General features: G+C 29.4%; 4 protein-coding genes across 6 annotated transcripts; all 4 read right to left on the reverse strand.

The window, feature by feature from the left end:
• Positions 1-959: 959 nt before the first annotated feature.
• On the reverse strand, positions 960-6,147 carry LOC123269036 (F-box only protein 6-like). 2 transcript variants are annotated; one of them, XM_044734535.1, is made up of 6 exons: positions 5,597-6,147; positions 3,774-4,191; positions 1,631-1,759; positions 1,508-1,530; positions 1,384-1,427; positions 960-1,204 (listed from the first exon to the last, which is right to left on the reverse strand). In XM_044734535.1, the coding sequence occupies exons 1-5, from the start codon at positions 5,614-5,616 to the stop codon at positions 1,424-1,426; spliced, it is 594 nt and encodes a 197-aa protein (XP_044590470.1). In that variant the 5' UTR covers positions 5,617-6,147; the 3' UTR covers positions 960-1,204; positions 1,384-1,423. The 2 variants fall into 2 exon arrangements, with proteins under 2 accessions (XP_044590470.1, XP_044590469.1); XM_044734534.1 differs by having other exon boundaries at positions 1,384-1,530.
• A 190-nt stretch (positions 6,148-6,337) lies between these two features.
• Positions 6,338-9,388, reverse strand: LOC123269037 (F-box only protein 44-like). Its single transcript, XM_044734537.1, has 4 exons — positions 9,182-9,388; positions 7,953-8,511; positions 6,929-7,078; positions 6,338-6,762 (listed from the first exon to the last, which is right to left on the reverse strand). The coding sequence occupies exons 1-4, from the start codon at positions 9,187-9,189 to the stop codon at positions 6,571-6,573; spliced, it is 909 nt and encodes a 302-aa protein (XP_044590472.1). The 5' UTR covers positions 9,190-9,388; the 3' UTR covers positions 6,338-6,570.
• A 451-nt stretch (positions 9,389-9,839) lies between these two features.
• On the reverse strand, positions 9,840-11,582 carry LOC123269038 (60S ribosomal protein L18a). The gene is made up of 3 exons (XM_044734538.1): positions 11,476-11,582; positions 10,980-11,159; positions 9,840-10,238 (listed from the first exon to the last, which is right to left on the reverse strand). Exons 1-3 carry the CDS (start codon positions 11,491-11,493, stop codon positions 9,903-9,905), a joined length of 534 nt encoding a protein of 177 aa, XP_044590473.1. The 5' UTR covers positions 11,494-11,582; the 3' UTR covers positions 9,840-9,902.
• Positions 11,583-11,976: 394 nt separating this feature from the next.
• On the reverse strand, positions 11,977-17,991 carry LOC123268833 (probable serine/threonine-protein kinase DDB_G0288147). Of its 2 annotated transcripts, none has more exons than XM_044734229.1 (4): positions 17,808-17,991; positions 15,772-16,637; positions 14,758-15,048; positions 11,977-14,690 (listed from the first exon to the last, which is right to left on the reverse strand). In XM_044734229.1, exons 2-4 carry the CDS (start codon positions 16,621-16,623, stop codon positions 12,831-12,833), a joined length of 3,003 nt encoding a protein of 1,000 aa, XP_044590164.1. In that variant the 5' UTR covers positions 16,624-16,637; positions 17,808-17,991; the 3' UTR covers positions 11,977-12,830. The 2 variants fall into 2 exon arrangements, with proteins under 2 accessions (XP_044590164.1, XP_044590163.1); XM_044734228.1 differs by having other exon boundaries at positions 17,687-17,991.
• Positions 17,992-18,249: the final 258 nt, after the last annotated feature.

Below are 18,249 nucleotides of genomic sequence, written 5' to 3' on the forward strand. Positions count from 1 at the left end.
ATTGTTCCATGTGGCTCTAAAGTTGTTGAAATAGCGGCTTACATTGCAGCTGCAACATATAATGAAGGTACAACATCATTGTTACACATTATGAGTGCATTAGGGCTTTCATTAGGCACCGCAGCTCATGATTATGCTCAGAAAGAGGACGCAGAGCGTGTGATGATATCGCGAGAGCGCTAGGGAGTACGCGCGAAGAAAGAATGGCTCGACGACAACACCAGCTGGACTTACTGGAAGCTAAGGATCCTACACAAGGTCCCTCTCATGGCCCTGGAATCGATGATACCATGTAAGTTTAAAAAAACAAAATTTACCTATGTGTAAACTACTTCTGAAACTTTAAACGCGTTTATCTCAAAACTGTCATTTCAGAGTCGGTGAGCAAGATTTCTCAGAGATGGCTCAACTAATCGGGCTGAAATTTTAACACAATCTTTTTAGATACATTCTTCAGGTATTGAACGAAGGAATAAGATGTAAAAAATTTTTAACTATTTTTTTTTGACAATTTAGAGCGAAAATTTTCATCGAAAACGAAAAATTTTTTTCAAATTGCTGCCATTTTGTCAAAAATGAAAATTTTGTTTATTCCTTCGTTCAATACCTGCATTTATCTATCCTTTAAAAGAATTAACCTTTTTTTTTTTTATTTCAGATAATCCAAACCGACGAAATTGTGCTCACCGCCGAGCGCTTTTTTTTGGAGGTCGTTCGGGACATCATCTGCAGAGGCGGTGTACATCAATATTTTGACACGAGTAATACACAATTATATTCTTCAGAGTGTGCTCTTTCAGAATTACTATCACTTGTACTTAATAAATAAAAGCTGTGTCCATAAAAAAATCATAAAAAAAACGTTATTTTTGAGCCTCGCAACTGCGTATAACCCCTTAAAACATTAAAAACTGGCATTTTTTCAGTCGAGACTAAAAAAAAAAGTAGTATTGACTAGTGTCGACAAGATTATTAATTAAGTTTTAATTTAACTTAATGACCTAGGAGTCGAACTCTATACTAAATTTTAATTTTCCGGGAAAACCGCAAAACCGCTAGCGGGTTTTCGTTTCGCTTTTATTATGACAGAAGGTTCCTTCACCATGCTTTCACGGAAGTTCTTCCCAAATGAATAAAAGTCACAGCTGTGCTCGATTATTATATTTTTCACACCAGGTCCGTAGTTTTTAAAATTATGAGTGAACTGAAACAATAAAAAATGTTAATATTTATGATACTGAAATCAATAATGATGAAAAATTTTTTTTTAATTATTATTAATGGATTTTTTTATTATTTAATAAAATAAAAATTTTTAAAGCATTTGATTAAATATTAATTATTTAAAAACGATCAATAAAAAAAAAACATTCAATTACTTACATGAAACCATTTATTTTGTTTATTATGATCGTCTTCAAGTTTATCTATAAATTTATAGACTGCTATTATTTCATAGTTACCAATTAATGTCACAGTGCAATTATAAACAGTTAAAGAATTCCACCTGAATTTGTACGATTGTTGAACCTTAAAAAAGATTGATCAATTAATTAATCATTAAAATTGTTTTTTTTAAATATGATACTGAATTTAACAATTTTTAAATTTAGTTACAATTAGTAATTACTTCTATGGTTGGTTGAAAATAATCCATAAAAAAAGTAGGCAATCCTTCCTTGAAAAGATTAATGACACATTTCCTGGCTTTTCTGTCGTAAGGACCGGAATTGTTATTACTACTATAATCCATAATACGCTGATTAAACAGAATGATTCAAAATGATTAAAAATTTTTAATAATTTCTAATCGTTGAAATATTAATTCATAAAGTATTTTGTGATGAAACAATACTGTAAATATATAATTTTAATTCAAAAGTTTTTAAATTATTACAGACAAACGACAAGCAAAAAAAAGCGCCATTCGGCCATACCCGACATGGATAGGTAGATTTCTCGTATGAATATTAAAAAAAAACACAATTATTAGAGGGCAATAATGTCCTGAAATGTATTTTCGATTAAATTTTTGCAAATAATGATATGAGACCGACTACAACAAATAGACATTCAAAGACATCTACCTAAAAAATAGGACTCGTAACAGATGAAAGTCATTTGATGATAAAAGCTAAAAATTTGTTTATTCTCGATTTTTTTTAATTGTCCCAACCACGAAATAAATTGAAAAATGTATCAAAAGGCGACGATTAATAGCTCAAATTGAAGATAATTATGTCAATTTTAACATCAAAAAAAGGGCCGAAATACGTTCGATGAAAAATTTTTGAAAATTTTCAAAATCATGAAATTAATTAAAAAAATCATTAAAACTAAACAAATGATAGTTTATATTGAAGGTAATTAAATGAAATTTAAAATAAATTTTATAGATTTTATCTACCTTTTATATGACACTAAAGTTAGCAGTCACTTAACAATTTTTTAATTTTATTTATCAAAAAAATTTGTTTCAAAAAATTATTTTTAAAAAATTGCATTTTTTACTTTTTAAAATTTCTACATGTCAATTTTTTTTCTAATTTTTTTTGCTATAAAATTTTAAAAATTATTAAATATATGCTAAATTAATTTTCATATTTTTTATATCTGGAAAATTATTTTCATGAAATCTACAAAAATTCAAAATTTTTTGAAAATGAAAAAAATTTTAAACACCCACAACACTATTGTAACTAAATTTATTCTATTCGATTGTCATTTGTTTAAAATAAATTTTTTAATTCTATCGGTTATGTTTATATACTAGGCAAATTTCTTCACTTATGAGACCTGTAATTTCTTTAACTGAAGCTTTCAATGCTCATTACAAATTTTTTTTTTCATATCAATTATCATTCATTTTTGTAAGAAAGACACGGGATTGTTATAATGATTGCACATTGAAAGTTACAATGAATATAGCTAGAATAATTACATGGATAAAAGGTGGATGCCAATTCGATAGAATTGGGAATCTGTGCAAGTCAAAACAATACTCTAATTAAATTTCAAGTCTAGATCTAAAAATGCAATTCTATAAAGCGCCCAGCGGAGCGGACGAGTAACAGCTAGTATATACATAAATACATATATAAACTTTTGAGCCAATGCTATTTTTCGATATTACTAGATGAAATGAAACATATTATGACAAAATTTTCTAAAAATTATGATATGAGACCGGCGACAATCGATAGACTTCTAAATAAATCTAACTAAAAAATACATAAGCAGACGAAAAAAAATTAGAAGCTAGATTTTCGGCTAATTTGACGGAAATTTGACTTTTAAAAATTAATTTCTCGGTGTCCACTGGAGATTACGGAAAAAAACTCATGAAAATCATAATGTACACTGATAAAAAAATTGACTTGACTCAAGAGCCAAACTCTTGAACCAAGAATTCCATTTTGAAGAAAATGATTTTCTCGAGTCAAGAGAATAAATTCTTGACTCAAGAAAATTTTCTTAGACCAAGAACAATTTCTTAGCTCAAGAATTTATACTCTTGACTCAAGAAAATCATTTTCTTCAAAATGGAATTTTTGGTTCAAGAATTTGGCTCTTGAGTCAAGTCAATTTTTTTTATCAGTGTAGACTCTATACTACAGGAGATTTCCAGACCCATAATAGATAAATCCACACCATAGACACATAGAAAGATCCTAGGATCTTCTGGCAGAGAAGGGTCTCCGACTGGCAGACTCTTGATAAATCAGTTATTATCATACTGTTGAAAGAACAGTACAGTGCTTCTTCAATCTTACCAACAATTGGGCCTCTTTTTGATTCATCATCAAGTTTTGTTCGAACGGATTCTTCTTGTAAATCTTGTAGTATTGTTCCCAGGGAATCTTAAGGCTGCCCAAGTAGTGCAAAGACTGACCGGATATGATCTCGACCTTCTTTGAGTAAATATACTCGCGGATCAAATTCTTCCACTTTCGGCAGACCAGTTGACAGATCTGCAGTGATTTGTGGTCCAGGTAGCAAAACAATATTTCAATTAATTCCATAGGGATATATTTGTCTGAGAGTATTAGACCGTTGTTCTTATCTTTTTTGAATGAAATTCCCTGCCATTGTAGTCCAAAAAAACTCGGACGGAACCCCTTTTTTTCATTTTTAGACGAGAGTAGAGCATACCTAGGCTCGTGCTGAAGGCATGCAATTTTGCTTACGAACCTGAAATATTAGGTAATTTTATTAGTATTAGTTATAAACTATTTATGCAATTTTGTGTGATAGTTAGTCGGCAAAAATATAATATTTTTATGACATTAAAGTTAACATTTACTTGACTATTTATTAATTTTATTTAACAAACAAATTGCATGAAAATCAAATTAGTCAACATCCGAAAATTTACATTGTTTTTTTTTTTTATTGAAAAATTCATTACAATAAAAATTAAAATAAACAATTACACATGTAAAAAATTTGAAAAATTATACGTGCAATTTTTTTTAGGTAGATTTCTTTAGAAATCTAACTATTGTAGCCGGCCTTATGTTGTAATTTTAGGAAAATTTTATCATAATATGTTTTATTTCATCGAGTAATGTGGAAAAAAAAGCATTAGCTTAAAAGTTTATAAATATATATGTGATATAACGTGCCATGCCAGCAGGATTGCGCCCACAGTTCTCAACCGACCTTTATGAAATTATGTGGGCTTATTCTGTGGATCAATACCAACATCAAGTTCGAAGATGAGCAAAATCTGCTGGTTAGTTTACGAGTTGTGGGTGTTTGAAAATTTTTTTCAATTTCAAAAAATATTGAATTTTGTATTTTTTATGAAAATAATCTTCCGGATGTATAAGAGATGGATTAAATCTATCAAATTTATTTTAAACTTCATTTAATTAGCTTCAATTTAAACTATTATTTGTCTAGTTTTGATGATTTTTTTAATTGACTCCGTGAATTTAAAAATTTTCAAAAATTTTTCAATTAACGTATTTCAGCCCTTTTTCTTTAAATAATTTTTAAGCCGTAAAAGATAGCTTGAATTTATCAAATTTATATTAAAATTCACATAATTATCTTCAATTTGAGCTATTATTCGTCACTTTTTGATACTTTTTTCAATTTATATCAGAGTTTGGAAAATTAAAAAAAAATCAAAAATAAATTAATTTTTAGCTTTTATCATCAAATGACTTTCATCTGTTACAAATCCTATTTTTTAGGTAGATGTCTTTGAATATCTATTTGTTGTAGTCGGCCTCATATCATTATTTGCAAAAATATAACAAAAAATAAATTTTAGGACATTATTGTCTTTTAATAACCTTTTTTTTTTTTTCAATATTCAAACAAGAAATCTACCTATCCATGTCGGGTATGGCCGAATGGCGTTTTTTTTACTTGTAATTTAATTGTTGATGTTACACGGAAACGCAACTAAAATTTATTTATTTTTACCCTAGCCGTTAGGCTAATAGATAAGGATCTGATGCTTATGGGAAGAAGCTAAAATTGTAAAGAATATAAATTCAAATTGGATTCACTAGATATATTCTAAAATTTTAATACAATGATTGCAATTATTTAAAAAAATATAAAATCTTAATTGTGGACTTACTTGGATGTAAATTTCACCATTTCTGTAACTGTTTCAATTTATTATGTACGTAAGCTTCACAACAATCTATTTTAAATCTCACACGTAGTATTATTGAAACTTAGAAAAACTTTTTACGATATTATCACTAGGACGTCAGGACAAAAAGAGAAATTTTTGTTGAAAATCGTAAAGGCATCAATTTTTAGGGGATTACTTATTTTCACTAAATGGGGGAAACTATGTTCAACCATTTTCCTATTTTCTTGGGCCCTTACTCTCTCTCTCTCTTGGATTATCTACAAATTATGGAGGGTAGAGGTCTCTCCGTCTAACTCTACCCTCCATACTAAAAATGTTACATGACTCCCCTCTACTTGGGTCAGAGTAAAATATTGTTTCTTCACTTACTCTTATGTTCTATTATTCATCTATGTGTTTGTGTATACGTAAGCGCATTTCCATTTACGCATAGACAAAAACATATATGTGTACTGTTTAACATTAAATTATTTATTTAAAACGTATCAATTAAATGCACGGAAAAAAGTAAACTGTAATATTCATTCGGATTCCGGTTAATTTTTATAGTTTCAAACAGTAAAGCGGACATCGGGGTGGCAAAAATATAAATATTACAGAACTTAATTAATGTAGAAAGTATAAAAGCCATAATTTATAATTTGTTATAGTTTACAATTTATAATAAGTTTTAAGTTCAAAAAATTGCTGTAAAGAAAATTCTATATAATAAAAAAAAAATTATATTACAAACAATGCAATTTATTTTTAATCAATCACAAATCCAAAATTTTCATTTAAAAAAAAATCATTTAGAATACCAATTAAGTACTTAGCTTAAGAATAATTGTTGCCAGCAACAGTTTAAATTAACTAATTATTTAATATAAACTGTACTTAACTAAAGCCTAACAGTTAGCTTGCCTAGTGTCAACAAGATTCTTAATTAAGTTTTAATTTAACTTTATGACCTACTAGTCTAACTCTATACTAGATTTTCGTTTCCTGGGAGAACCGCTGGCGGTTTTTGGTTCCACTTTTACTATGACAGAAGCTCCAGCCATTTTGCTTCCATAGTGGCCAGCCCAGAATAAATTGTCATTACCGCTGTGCTGGAATAATACTTTTCTCACACCAGGTCCGTAGTTCTTGAACTCATGAGTGAACTGTAAAAATAAAAATTGTTAATATTTATGATACTGAAATGAATAATAATAAATTTTTTTTAAATTTTTATTTTTAATTTAAATATTAAGTCTGCTTATTTTTAAGCATTTATTTAAATATTAATTTTTTAAAAACTATCAATAAAAAAAATATTCAATAACTCACATGTAACCATTTATTTTGTTTATCATTATCATCTTCAAGGTTATCTCTAAACACATAGACATCCAATTCTTTGTCATTCTTATCAAGTAATGACACAATGCAATCATATTTAGCTGGGCAATCCCAACGACAACTGTACCACTCTCCGACCTTAAAAAAAAATTCATCAATCAGTTTATCATGAAATTATTTTTTAAAATATGATACTGAATTTAACAAACATCTAAAAATTTTTTAGATTTTTATAAAAGCCAAATTTTAAAGATATAAGCTCATCCCGATGTTACACTCATCAAGACCTTTCATTTGAGTACCCACATCAATTTTTTATATATTTATATATATTATATATATGTATATATGAAAAATATATCAAAAATGCATGTGGGTACTCAAATGAAAGCTCTTGATGAGTGTAACATCAGGATGAGCTTATATCTTTAAAAATATCAATAATTAAGAAATGATCTTGTATCTTGTGAACCAATGACATTTTTAAATATATAAACTTATCCCGATGTTACATTCATCGAGACCTTTCATTTGAGTACCCACATCAATTTTTATATATATATATATATATATATATATGAAAAATATATCAAAAATGCATGTGGGTACTCAAATGAAAGCTCTTGATGAGTGTAACATCGGGATGAGCTTATATCTTTAAAAATATCAATAATTAAGAAATGATCTTGTATTTTGTGAACTATTGACATTTTTAAAGATATAAACTCATCCCGATGGTACACTCATCAAGACCTTTCGTTTGAGTACCCACATCAATTTTTTATATATTTATATATATTATATATATGTATATATGAAAAATATATCAAAAATGCATGTGGGTACTCAAATGAAAGCTCTTGATGAGTGTAACATCAGGATGAGCTTATATCTTTAAAAACGTCAATAGTTAAAAAAGTACAGTGCAATTTAACAAAATTCATTATTTAAAATTGTCAAATGTCTGCTAATTTCAGTATTATTTTAAAATTTAATTATAATTTTTAATTACTTCGATGGTTGGTTGGAAAGTATCCAAAAGAACATCAGACAATCCTTCATCCAAAAGATCAATGAGTTGTCTCTTGGAGCACTGGCTGTAAGAAGTGACAAAGCACGAGTTACTTCCTTCAAAAACAGGATCTTCTGGCAGAGGAGGGACTCCGACCGGCGGACTCTCGATTTTCCAGTGATCTCCACCTTGTCGCGTGATGACCCAGTGCTTCTTCAATCCATCTTGTCCTGAATGATTCTTCAGCAAATTTCGCTCGAAGGGATTCTTCTTGCAAATCTTATAGTAGATTTTCCAGGGATCCTCGCAGTCGCTCAAGCACTGAAGCGACTGGCCAAACGTCATCTCGGCCTTCTTCCTGAAAACATACTCGCGGATCAGATCTTTCCACCTTCGGCAGACCAGTTGACAGTTCAGCAGCGATTTGTGGTCCACGTAGCACAACAATTCTCCAATTAATTCCTCAGGGATATATTTGTCTGCGAGCATTAGACCATTGTTCTCGTCTTCTTCGAATGGAACTCGCTGCGATCGTAGTCCAAGAATTTTGCTTATGAACCTTAAATATTTGGTAATTTTATTAGTATTTCTCACAAACTATTTATGCAATCTTGTGTAATATTTAGACGGCAAAAATATAATAATATTTTCATGACATTAAAGTTAATATTCACTTAACTAATTTTTAATTTTATTTAACAAACAAATTTGATAAAAATTAAATTGACCAACATTGAAAATTTTTTTAATTTTTTTTATTGAAAAAAATTATTACAAAAAAATTAAAATAAAAAATTACACATGAAAGTTTTTTTTTAAGTATTTTTTTTACTTGTTGAAAAAAAATTAGAAATTGTTAAACGTCAGCTAATTTTAATATCAAACAAATTTATTTTTAAAAAATTGTATTTTTATTTTTTTATTTAATTTCTAAATGTCATTTTTTTTTTTCATAATTAATTTATTTGAAAAATTATTAAATATAATTTTTAAAGAATTATAAAAACAGCTGACATTACATTAAAAAAATATTTATTTAAAATTATTAAACATCACAATAGTAATTATTGAAAAATTTTGACATGACAATGGACAATAAATAATAAACTTTTTTTAGATTTTAACTACTTTGTTAATTTTATTAAAATAGCTATTTTGTGTCTGATTAAAGTAGTCTCATTAAAATAATTAATATATCAATGAATTATGAACAAATAAAAATTACTCACCCCGACATGTCAATATAACCTTAAAGGTATTACTTCACTAACTAATAAAAATTTGCATGAATTTCAATCAAACACTTCTTTAAAAATATATATTTAATATATTTAACGACACATTTATAACTTATATATCAATTAATATATTAGTCACTGGGCATGAAAAAAATAAAATGTTTTTATCGTAAATCGTAACACTGTTATGACAACATCCACATATACCAATACTAGTACTAATGGTATTTGTGTAACGTACGTATATGGACATATAATTATATGTACATATATTTAGATCGGTATTGAGTCAGCAATAACCTAATAGATTTTTTTAACATAAGTTAAGTCTCAAATAAATTATTTTTTTATAATTTATCCTGACAATTTCTATCAAATAAAATTCAGCTGTCAACTTGAATATTTTTTGATTAATGATACCGGAAATAAAAAAAATATTATTCATTTTAAAAATTACGCCTTAAAAAAATTAGTTAAAAATTGCATATAAATTTTTGATATAATTAATTCGCTTCCTAAAAAATTATCAGATTTTATTTTAAGAATAGTCAAATTTTAATTGTTAAAAATTAATTAGTACTTGGATTCTATAAATATTAAATATAAAATAAAATGATTGGAATAAGATAAAAAATATATAAGAAATAAGTAGTATGAATTACATGATTCATTTTTTATTTATATTAATAATACACAAAATCGGAGCGTATATTTAAAGGAAGTATGTACGTGGTTTGCGTACACTGAAAAGCGGCATTCGATTTTTGTGATGAATCCTCTTGGGAAGAGGGAATTTGATTTTGGAATCATGGAATTGCTTGACTTGCGGACGACGGCAGTTCGCAGCTTTCACGATTTCCACTTTAATAATTTGGATTGAGTGAGCACGTGCACGATGACGAGCGCCCATGTCTCTGTAGCACTGAGTAACAGCACCGCTTACTGACATGTCACGGTATTCGCGGTACATGTTGTGGGTACCGGAACGAGAGTCATAACGGAGCCAGATTCCAAAGTTTTTAATCTTAGTTGGAGTAGACTCGGGGATCTGTAAAATAAAACAATAATTATTTACAAAAGAAAAAAATTAACAAACATATCAAGTGTCAATTGACAACTTTTTTTGAAGAAAAAAATTCTATCAATTATAAATTGTGTAATTAAAAACTTGAATTTTTTTTTTTTTAATTTATACTTGATAATACTAAAATTAGCCTTTAATTTAATTTATTAAATTATAACTAAAAAATATTTTTTAGAAATTGCACTTACGGTTTTTTAATATTTTTACATATGAAAAATTTTTTTTTATTTTGAAATAATTTTTTCAATAAAAAAAATTCTAAAAATTTTTAAATGTCGGCTAACTTAACTTTCATTTTTAATTGAATTAAAAAAAAAATTTCTAATTAACTTAAAAATTAAAAAAATTTTTTTAATATAAGCAAATAAAATTTTTCTTAAAAAATAAATTTAATAATATAAAATAATTAAAATGTTTTAGATTAATTATTTATTTAAAGAAAAATGGATAAAAATTAAGTCAGCTGACATTTAAAAATTTCTTAGAATTTTTTTTTATTGAAAGAATTATTAGAAAAAAAAAAAATTTCATTTGTAAAAAACTTGAAAAACTTTAAGTGCAATTTTTAAAAAATATTTTTTTGTTCTAATTAAATTATTGAAAAAAAATTAAAAACGTCGGCTAACTTTAGTATTATACAAAATGGTCAAAAAAATATCAGAAATGTCCACACATATGCGTGACATACTCAAACATAATAATTACCTGTTTCAATGAAACAATTTCGCCAGTAGATTTTTTGAATTTTTTCAACTGACGTAAGAAGTACCAAAATCTGGACTTGGCGACGATGGCATCAGGGGCGAAGATGCGCATTTTATAAAGAGGAGTAGTCTTCTCCTTCTCTGTAGGAAGTTTCCTTCCAATGACTTCATACTCCACCAACTGCAAAGTAGAAAAATTTAGATAAGTTTGGATCATTAAAAAAGTTCCTAACAACAATTTTATTCATAAAATCAAACATTTTGATAAATATAAAATTTGTAAGATTGATTTTTTATTTTTATGCAGGTAAGACGGACACATCACAAACCATGCCGTACATCTAACCTCAAAATCAAATAATTATCTCGCGCATCTTGAAAAAGTCACGACTAGATTGCGACTTTTGGTGAGTAATTTAAAAAAACACATTGTCTTTCAATTTAGGATGATGATTATTCATTTTTTATGAAATAAATGTATTAATAAATAAACTTACTTCTCCTTTAGCCTTCATCGTAACGTCTTGCTTCAAGCCGAGCTAAGTGCAAAAGAAAGTAGTACTGTGAGTTTTACAGGAACTAAAAAATAAAACTGAAATGGCTGACACGCATGATAAAAAGCGGGAAATTTAATGGTGCAATAAATATTTAGAAAATAATGTATTTAATTACTTTTTTTATTGAACAAAAAATTTTTAAAATTTATACCTTTGTTAAAATAACAAGTTATTTTTTGTTTAAAATAAATTTATTTTTTTTATAATTTTAAAATTTTACAAATTTTTCATGTGAAATTTGATTTCATTTTATAAAAATTATAATCATTACAATAATAACAGAAAATAATAATAATAATATCTTTTAAATAAAAAATAAATAGTTAAATAAATTTCAGAAAAAATAATCACCAATATCGCGTGCCTAATGCCAAAAGGGCGTATTACAGCAGTTAGATAGGGTTTTATGCCAAAAGGGCGTATAAAAAATTTTTTTTTTGCCATTCTTTCTAGAATCGCTCGAAACGTAAAGATCTGCAGAAAAAAAATTTTTGACGTACTAACGCCAAAAGGGCGTATCTTAAGATATACGCTCTTTTGGCTTTAGGAAATTATCGGTCTAAAGCCAAAAGGACGTATAAAAAAAAATCAGGATTTTTTGAAAATTTTAAAAAACAGTCTTCAAAATTGTCCGGAGAAGGTTTGTATAAAAAAAATTTTTAAAAAGTCAACATTTTCGATGGTAGTAACTTTGAATTTTCATCGTCTTGGACAGACCAATGTTTAAAAAAGCATATGAATTAAAAATTTTTTCGCGTACTAGAATGTTTATATTTTTTATAAATTTCTTTTTTTTCAGACGAAAATGTAGAAGATGTACGTAGAGAAGGTGCAGGAATTGTACCCCAATAATATTTCCCTATTTTGATATTAGTTTTTTCTAGTATTTTTTAACTTCGGATTATTATAATAATTTCTTGCCCGCTATAGCTGCAATAAAAGATATATTTTTATTTAATTGTATACTTTTAGCGCGAGCGTAGGTATGCTCTACTCGCCTAAAAATTCAAACCACCGATTCCGTTGCGTAAAATTGGAGTTAAAATCCATAATATGTATGTATAGAATGAAAAACACCTTAACGGGAAGTTAAAACTAAATTTTCAGTGTTCTAAAGCCAAAAGGGCGTATAACTTAAGACATACGCCCTTTTGGCTTTGGAAATTTTATTTTCATTTTTAGGCTTAGAACATATTTACAAAACAATTGGCACCAAAAAAAAATTATACGCCCTTTTGGCATTAGGCACGCGATATAGTACTCAAATTTCTTTTCAAAAATTAAAAACTCAATTATTAGTTATTCTGGTCACGCATAGACTCATTAGAATTATGCTGATTGTGAGTTAACCGAGACTCCCTACCAATTTCATTAGACTCTCTTGATTGCATAGATTGACCAAGTCTGGTAGCTATTTGCTGTAAAGCGTCTGCAAAGTTAGGCCCCATATTTCTATCATTATTACTTCCAGTTCTAGAATCCAAATTTCTTCTTTCACTTATGCTATTGTTATTATTATTATTATTATTATTATTATTATTATTATTATTATTATTATTATTATTTATCACAGAATCTAAATTAGCTTCACTATTTTGAGCTCTGGTCCTCGAAATATCATTAGAAATATTGCGAATAGTCGATAAATATCTCAAATTGGTCATATAAGGCAGATGTCTCGAGTGGGCCATGTAGTTCCGTCTAGCAACGGAGTGTCTACTTCCACCACTTCTGGAGTTAGCTAGAATTCCATTCCTGACACTTTCAATCTGTCGTTCAATATTATTGATCCTATGTTGCTGGATCCTAGCTCTGATCGAGACAATCTGATTAACAATCGCCTCGCGAAACCTACTGTGACTCTGATTCTGATTCTGACTATGACTATGACTGCGCGTCTCTTCTCCATTGCCAGGAACAGAGCGATTAACACCACCAGCCACTGAGCGAGTTTGCTCACCGTTTCTTTGACTCCGGCGCATCAACGAAGCTCTAATAGCCATGGACATTCTCGCATGATCATATCTGTTGCTGGAAGCCGAGCTATGACTGTTCTGACTATCAATCTGATTCCCTACATTTACATTTATTGGGTTGGAATTCGAAAGATCAGGCTCGCGGTAAGGCGGAACCGCAGGTCTCAGAATCATAGACTCGCTCTGTGGTCCCACTGCTCCTAATGGAACTCCAAGCACCAGTGGAGAATTCCGTAGCGCGGAATTGTTATTAGCATTTTGACTTGATTCAACACCAGTTCGCGCCAGCTGATTTGTCCTAGATGCTGACATTTGAGGGTACCACCAGTTCAACGAGCGACTTGCGTTAGAATGACTGTTAGAGTTCAGCGCTGCTAGATTCTCAGGTGGATTTTGTTGAGGTTGATTTTGTGGCGGAGGCTGACGAGGATGCGCAGGTCGATACCGAGTAGCAGCACGAGCTCTCATGACATTGTCCCGGCGACTAGAACCGTGGGAGTGCTGACGCTGGTCATTGGGAATAAAATGCCGGTACATCTCCAATTCCGCTGGAGTCAGCTCCCGAGGGTCTGAGTTAACTCGGTGCACGGGAATCTGAGTGTAAGAGCGAGCTCGAGGCACCAGAAGACTCTGGGACTGGTTCATCAGCTGAAGCATCTGCTCACGGAAGTTTATCTGCTTGAAAAGATCCGAAGAGCGGAGCTTTGACTTCTCTACTACTTCGGTTCTTTTTTCAACCGGGTCTTCTTTGAGGTCGCTGATGTCCGGCACCACTTGTTCTTCCTCGCCGACAATCACGGGACTTTTGAAGGTGTAGATTATTTCAGAGAGACTCTCGAGCACTTGAACTGCGGTCAAGCGGCGGCTTGGTTGGAGGACGAGCAGATCCCGGATCAAGTTTATTGTTTTTTCAGACACCCGGTTGTCCGGAGGGATCTGATAGTTGGCAGCCTTTATTTTCACGAACAACTGGGTCGGAGTGTTGTCGTAAAAGGGAAATTGCCCGTAGAGCATCGTGAATAGTACGACACCCAACGCCCACATGTCTGACGGCTTTCCTAGGTAAGGCTTACCGCACAGAACGTCTGGTGATATGTAAGCCGGTGAGCCTCGTTGGTCTTTTAGAAGGTCGTTCTCACTGGCTAAGTGCTTGCCCAAGCAGAAGTTTGTTATGGTTACCTAAAATAAATAAATTTTCGTTGTTATTTTGTTTATATAAATAAATATTTATAATTAAAGCACATACTTTTCTCGTTTTTCTATTCAATACCAAGTTTCCTAGTTTTAAGTCACGGTGGACTATATTTTTTTTATGCAACTCCGCGACTATTCTAACAGTGTCAGTGAATATTAGTAAGCTCTCTTTTTCAGAGAGTTTTTTCTCTCGTATGACGTGATGCTGGAGATTTAATAACTCCTCGTTCCGTGGATTGAAGTCATGAGCTGTAAGACAGTCAAGAACTAAACAAAGTCTTCGTACAACTCTTCCAGTGTAAATTCGAGTTTTTCCAACGACTTTCTCTTCTAATGCCGAGTCCTGTAATTGATAAAATTCATTTTATTATTTTTAATAAGAAAAATTTTTAAGTGAAAAAGTTTAATTGAAAAAATTCTTCGTAAATTCAGCAAAACATTAGTCTATCTAATAGCTAAATCAGGTACTCCGATCTCCGTAGAGGACGCCAAAATACGATACAATTTGTCTAGCTACAAAAAGCGCCGATAGCTTGCTGATTGCATTTTCTTTTTTAAAGTATTCACTGGACGTATCGAAGCCCCTGACGTTCTCAACTGTTTTGAATTCATTAATAACAAACAGAGTCTAAGACATAACCGATTACTCAAGACCTCCCTTTCTAACAAGAACTACATAATCAACGGACCACGCAACAGAATTGCTCATTTAGTCAATAAACTCCACTCGGAAGTAAACTTCTTCAACAGGACACTCCAATCATTTATATTCAGAATTAATTGCATATCATATTTGGCTGATCTGTTCTCAGTCTCTGTCTCTATACTTTTTATTCTATTTTTCTCATATAATTTTTCTCTTATTTACTTTATTAATCTTGATGTATAATGCCGATAGGCGTATGGTATATATAATAATAATAATAATAATAAAAATTTAAAAAAATCTTAAAATTGTCAATTTAGTAATTTAGTAATTTAGCAATTATAAAGTTAATTTTTATAAAAGTATATAAATAAAAAAAGATATTTGCTAGTTTATGATTAATTATTAAAAAAATGTTACCTTAAAAAATCCATGATGATGAATAACACCATCTTGATTTTGCAATAAGCTCAATAGAGAATATTCAGCATGCAGAAGCATTTTTCCTTGACGATCATCCTGAGTTTCATCTTCGCCTTCGTTTTTAAGAGTAAGTATTTTAATTGTATAGTACTTATCAGTCCTGACTTTCCTTGCGAGACATTGAACAATACTTCTGACCGGAGAAGTTCCAATAAGTGGCCCCAGAATGTAGGGACCGGCTCGTTTAATTGTCTTTGGATTTACAGGAGTCCCGTAAGAAGGTACTGGGGTCTTAAAATCGAGCTCGTCGTCCTGAGACCTCCAAGTTTCAGCTCTCCTATTGGACTCATTTTTATTATTAGAATCATTTAACTGACTAGGCTCTACTTCAGGTACTCTTTGAGCTTCTGAAGAAAATAAAATAGAATTAGAGCTTGAACTGGGACAAGGCTTTGGTTCGGTCCTGGTGAGACGATGTTGGCCCAGCAGACACTCGACTCTTGGATTTTCCGCCTCTCGGTACTCGGAAACTGAAGCGTACTCGAGGGAACTCGAAGCTAAAGACATCGCCTGGGCAAGGTGGACGTCTGCTGATCCATCTTCGTCTATTATTGTTAATGTGTTTGATATATTTTCTATGCTATTGTCGTTTTCTACAAACGGGACCTCGATGTTCAGTGGAAAAGTGTCACCGTCGGTGTCGATTGTTGAAGGATCCATTGAAAGCGAGTCACTATCTGCTGGTATTTCTCCAACTTCTGGTTCAGATGTCTCCATTGGCTCGTAGACTAACCCATTCTCCATTCTGCTCTGGGAGTTGTTTAACTGCTCTACTGCCTCACCGTCCATATTATTGGTCAATTCTGTTAACAAATTAGCTATTGTTATTAATTGTAATATTAATGACATTAAAATTAGAAGTTACTTGATCAATTTTTTTTTTTTTAACAAACAAATTTGTTACAAAAAACTATTTAAAAAAAAATTGCAATTTTTATTTTTTTTAATTTTTACAAAAATTATTATCTGCTAAATTAATTTTAATAAATTATTAGACACTTTTGAAAATTTTCTGATTTTTTTAAAAATAAACTAGGTATAATAAAATTTGACATTAAAGTTAGCAATCACTTGATAATTTTTTAATTTTATTTCACAAATAAATCTTTACTGAAAAACTATTTTTAAAAAATTGCATTTATAATTTTTTAAAAATTTCTACATGTCAATTGTTTTTTATCATTTATTTTTCCCATAATTTATTTGTTAAGAAAATTAATAAATATTGGCTGGATTAATTCTCATAATTAACATTAGAAGTCACTTGACCATTTTTTAATTTTTTTTTAACAAACAAATTTGTTCCAAAAAATTATTTTAAAAAAATAGCATTTTTAATTTTATAAAATTTCTACATGTCAATTTATTTTTTCCTCATTTTTTGCCATAATTTATTTGTTAAAAAAATTATCATATCATGTCTCTCAATTTTAGTATCATAGCTCCTCAAATTAAATAAAATGAATATTGAAATTAATAGACACCTGACAGCTTTTAACATTTTATGTATCAAAAAAATTATTGTAAAAAATATTTACCTGGTAAAAATTTCAATAAATAATTGATACAATTATAAAAAAAATTTTATTGTAAGAATCAATTTATTTTTTCTAAAGAAAAAAAATTGTCAGCTGTCTGGCAAGATCCGTTCCATATTAATATTCATTTTAATTATGTCTCACGCAATATGTTTATCGTTTTTAATCATAACATCACAATTAATAAATAACCCAGTAATTAGAAATTTATAAAAAGTCAATTTTTGACAGATCAATTAAATTTCTTTTTTTAATTTTTTCCATCATGTCATTTAATGGAACGTCAAAATTAATAAGTAAAATAAATAAATTACCTTTTATTATAACTCATAGTTTCAAACACTCGTTACTTGCCACTGATTCTGATTGTTGTTACAAATAGCGAATATAACTAAGTTTTATTTAAATTATTGCTCCATCACTTTCATCACTTACATGTAAATTTATTGAGTTCTTAATTTCTTACATGATTTTAGATGATTCAGGACGTTTATTCACACGACTGCGAGAAATTTACTGAGTACACGTAAAACAACATACAAGTCATCAACAGCAAAGTCAAGTCAACAAATAAAACATCTATAGATCTATATCGCGTACGCGTAAATAATAAGTACGTGTATTTTTTAATTAGACGGTAATAATGGTGTATTTTGATACCGACTGATGTTATTCATTATAAGCTGTCAAAAATATCAAAAATTTTCAAATTTCGTTTAATCAAAAATTTCAATTAAATAATAAATAATTTTATTGAATAATTAAATAAATACTCAATTAAAAATTATATAAATTTATTTTATATGTTTAATTTTTGTCAACTATTTATGAACTCAGATGATTTGAATTAAAAAAATCACGTGACGTAAAAAGTGAC

This window comes from Cotesia glomerata, linkage group LG7 (assembly GCF_020080835.1).
Source record: "Cotesia glomerata isolate CgM1 linkage group LG7, MPM_Cglom_v2.3, whole genome shotgun sequence".
NCBI lineage: Eukaryota > Metazoa > Arthropoda > Insecta > Hymenoptera > Braconidae > Cotesia > Cotesia glomerata.